Genomic DNA, 3,481 nt, shown 5'->3' with positions numbered 1-3,481 from the left:
TATATATTTGTTTTTTGTTAAGTTGCCTAATAATTATGCACAGTAATAGTCACCTGCACACACAGATATCCCCCTAAAATAGCTAAAACTAAAAACTACTTCCAAAAACATTCAGCTTTGATATTAATGAGTTTTTTGGGTTCATTGAGAACATGGTTGTTGTTCAATAATAACATTATTCCCTAATTCTGCACTCCCTGTACAGCTGAAGTATCACTGAACTAAATCCCTATTAACCCTGGACCTGGTGCTTTATAGTTCCTAGTAACGAAAGAAAGAAAGAAATACGGTTTTGGAAAAACATCTGAAATTATGTCTCAGAAGGTCAGATTTAGAAATCAAATATTTAATTATAAATCCTATTTTTAAAAAGCATGACTGAAAATAGAGATTTTGTACACACTAGTTATACAAAAATACAATTTATTTTGAGTCGCAATTTCTTTACACAAACATCTAAACTCTGAACCAGGCAAAAGTCAAACCACAAATGTAAGATATTAGATATTGTAGACTCCAGTCACAGAGTTCCTGTCCCATCTTGGCTTCTCTCACCAGCCACACATTCAGCAAAACATCAACAAAACAAAGCATAAACATTGAGTGCAACAATGCTTCATAACGACAGAACATAAATAACAAATTGAAAGTACATTACAACAGGTTCCACACAAACCGCAAAATAAGCTCACAACTGACAATGACACTTTCAAGGGAAATGAAGGAATTCTGGGAAATCCTGGGAATCCTTTTAACAGGAGTGGAAGTTTAGTAATGGGCAAAAGACTAATGATTATCCCAGGATTTTTTATGCTTCCCAGGGCTTTCCTCTATTCAGGAAAATACCATTTCCTTCATCATCAGGTGTAATGCTGACAAAGTTGTAAAGTGTCTGAATTAAGCCACTCTTTACATCACATCACTCATATCTTTACAGCAGCAAATATATGGTTTGTAAAATGACAATAGAGTCAACAACTACATGGACTGTAGCCATCTGCAGAGTGGGAAGTTTACAACAGTACTGGAGAAGATTGTCAGTCAAATCCCTTCTGGATAGGTTACGGAGAACAAATTGGAAAAAGTCTTCAGCATCTTCTGCTGATGTTGCCTTAACAAAGGCACTTAACCAGAGAGTGTCTCAGACAGCCATGAGACTGTGTTTAAGAGTGAAGCTGGGCAGGGCTGAGAAACAACGGCAGAATTTGATGAGACAAGAGCTTTGTATTTAATGCAGCAAAAGCATCTGGAGCGTATTAAATATTGCACTTTGAAAGAGGGAGATGCAACAAGGAGATTAAATATTAGAGTTACGAGGAGTGATTGTGCATAAAGCCCTCTCATTAGGAGACATAAAAGGAAAGAAAGGTTGGCACTGCAAGGTAAGAGCAGGAGTGGATTTGGTGGAGGAGTGTCACGGGAAAGTTTTGCGTTACTCTGCATCACTTCCCCTGCAGGTTGCTGAGCTCCATGTCATCCTTGCGGCGCTTTTGTTGGGTGAAGAGGGAGCTGAACGGGTAGAGCTTGGCTTTGGCCGGATAGCGCTGACCAGCAATGTCCACCTCGTAGTCCCCGCGGTTGATGAAGTCAGGAGTGATGGCTGTAGGGAGCCCCTCAGGGCCAAGGGGTGGAGACACAAAGCCCAGGCAAACATGGCGCTCCAGGGTGTAGCTGTAGGCGCTGCTGGTGGTTGTCCCCGCTAGTTGATCATTACGATAGACGGGCTCACCCCACCACGGCCACAAGTCGAGCTCGGTGTCATGGTCCTCCAGAACCAGCATGACAAACCGTCGTGTCACACCGTCCTGACGCTGCTGAAGCAATGCCTCACGGCCGATGAAATCTGTGTCCTGATGGAGAGAAAAGGGCAGGGGGTGTGAAGAAGATGAGGATAAATAGAGGAAATTAGGCCCTAAGAACCTTCACTAAGTTAGTGAAGATCAACTTGAGTAAACAACACAATGGCCCTGCTATGTGCAGCTCTGCTGGAGTAGCATAAGACCACCATGTTTTAAAGTCACCCACCTTTTTTTTAACAACACCATAAAACTTAAAACAGTCTGTGAAACCAGCGTTAAACTGTAGATGCCTTTAATCAGCACCGCGCTGACACTGCTCTAAGCAGCAGACAGCTCACCTGATGTTCCACCCTTTCAAAATGAGACAGACAGTAAACTTTACACCTGCTACTTTAAAGTGCCACCTGTTGTGCCTGCAGGTGCAGCCCGGTGACAAATTCCCAGCTGCATCATGACAAAGACTGCACCAAGATGTTGAGTGCTTTAATTATTCTACTCTTCATCTCTCATCTTTCAACCATTTTAAAGCAAAAGAGGGAAAGTTTGAAACTTAATAAGTCAAATAAAGCATCTTATGCATTTCTATCATATTGGCAAAGTAAAAATGTAGCTGACTAACTGATCAGTCTATTAGGATGAGGCAGTTCGATGTACAAAGAAAAACAGTCTCCACTATGGGTAGGATCAGATATTATATGTTTAAAACTGTCAACAGACCTTGTCAAACTTGACCCTGAACTCTCGTCCACACTCCAGCGGGGTCGTGAAGGCGTCGAGGTCTTGACCCCAGAAGGCGAAGAATTTCTCTATGCGTAGACTTCGCAATGCGTAGTACCCTGCGTTACGGATCCCGTACTTCTGACCCACTGACATCACCTCGTTGTACACGTGCAGTGCGTACTGTGGAGAGCAGAGGAACGGGTGTCTTATACTCTATATGGCATTTCCGGTACACTGAAATGTGAGAGTGTTTTTTGTTTTTTTAAACACCATCATACATGCCAGGTTCTCAGTAATCAGACAGAATAAGCCATGCAAAAATCATATCACTTTTAACCATTAACAATAAAAACACAACAACACATGTGTGACACTGAATTATCACAATTTTAAGTCCTAGAGTCCTGGTGACTCTTTCCTACATTTGCTACAAGAAACTGGATATTTTCTAGGATTTTCCTCTGGAAGTTTGTCCTGTGAAGATACTTGTATTTTATAACAACAGAGTCAAGGCAGCTAAGGACACTTTGATTCTCTTGGGACTTTAATTGGACATAATTTGACAGTATAATTGTGTAATAAATGTTTTATCCATCCTTACACCATTTTCTGCTTTTAAATGATCGTTGTAGTATAAAAAAAACCTCCTCTTTCAGCCATTCCTGAACGTCACACTGCAATCATCCATTTTGAAATTTGAAAATCTTCTCTGGTCCACCAAAACCTTCAACCACAACTCTGATCCTCATAAAAGGACAAGTTAAACCCTTGATTGTTTGTGTTTTTCACTCATTCATCCTTATCTTCTCACAGTCTAAGGTTGATTCTTTATTAATACACTTTTACTTCTACCACCTAATAAAGCTTTTTTTCAGTTCTTTCCCAGTAATGATGTATTACAAGAAAAAGATCAGAATCAAAAGATATTGTCAGAAATTTTTGAATAATGCTTCATTTTTTTT

At 40.4% G+C, this 3,481-nt stretch overlaps 1 protein-coding gene across 1 annotated transcript in view; it reads right to left on the bottom strand.

The window, feature by feature from the left end:
• Positions 1-364: 364 nt before the first annotated feature.
• pdpr (pyruvate dehydrogenase phosphatase regulatory subunit) overlaps positions 365-3,481 on the bottom strand; it is an 11,304-nt gene continuing 8,187 nt past the window's right edge. The window contains exons 17-18 of the mRNA XM_005727557.1: positions 2,517-2,699; positions 365-1,850 (exon numbers count right to left, since the gene is read on the bottom strand). Of these exons, the coding sequence (XP_005727614.1) occupies positions 1,443-1,850; positions 2,517-2,699 (591 nt within the window). The 3' untranslated portion in view covers positions 365-1,442. The remainder of the gene's footprint in view (positions 1,851-2,516; positions 2,700-3,481) is intronic.

Source organism: Pundamilia nyererei, unplaced genomic scaffold (assembly GCF_000239375.1).
Source record: "Pundamilia nyererei isolate P.nyererei 1_Seehausen unplaced genomic scaffold, PunNye1.0 scaffold00025, whole genome shotgun sequence".
Lineage (NCBI taxonomy): Eukaryota > Metazoa > Chordata > Actinopteri > Cichliformes > Cichlidae > Pundamilia > Pundamilia nyererei.
This window is presented reverse-complemented; position numbering and strand designations above follow the sequence as displayed.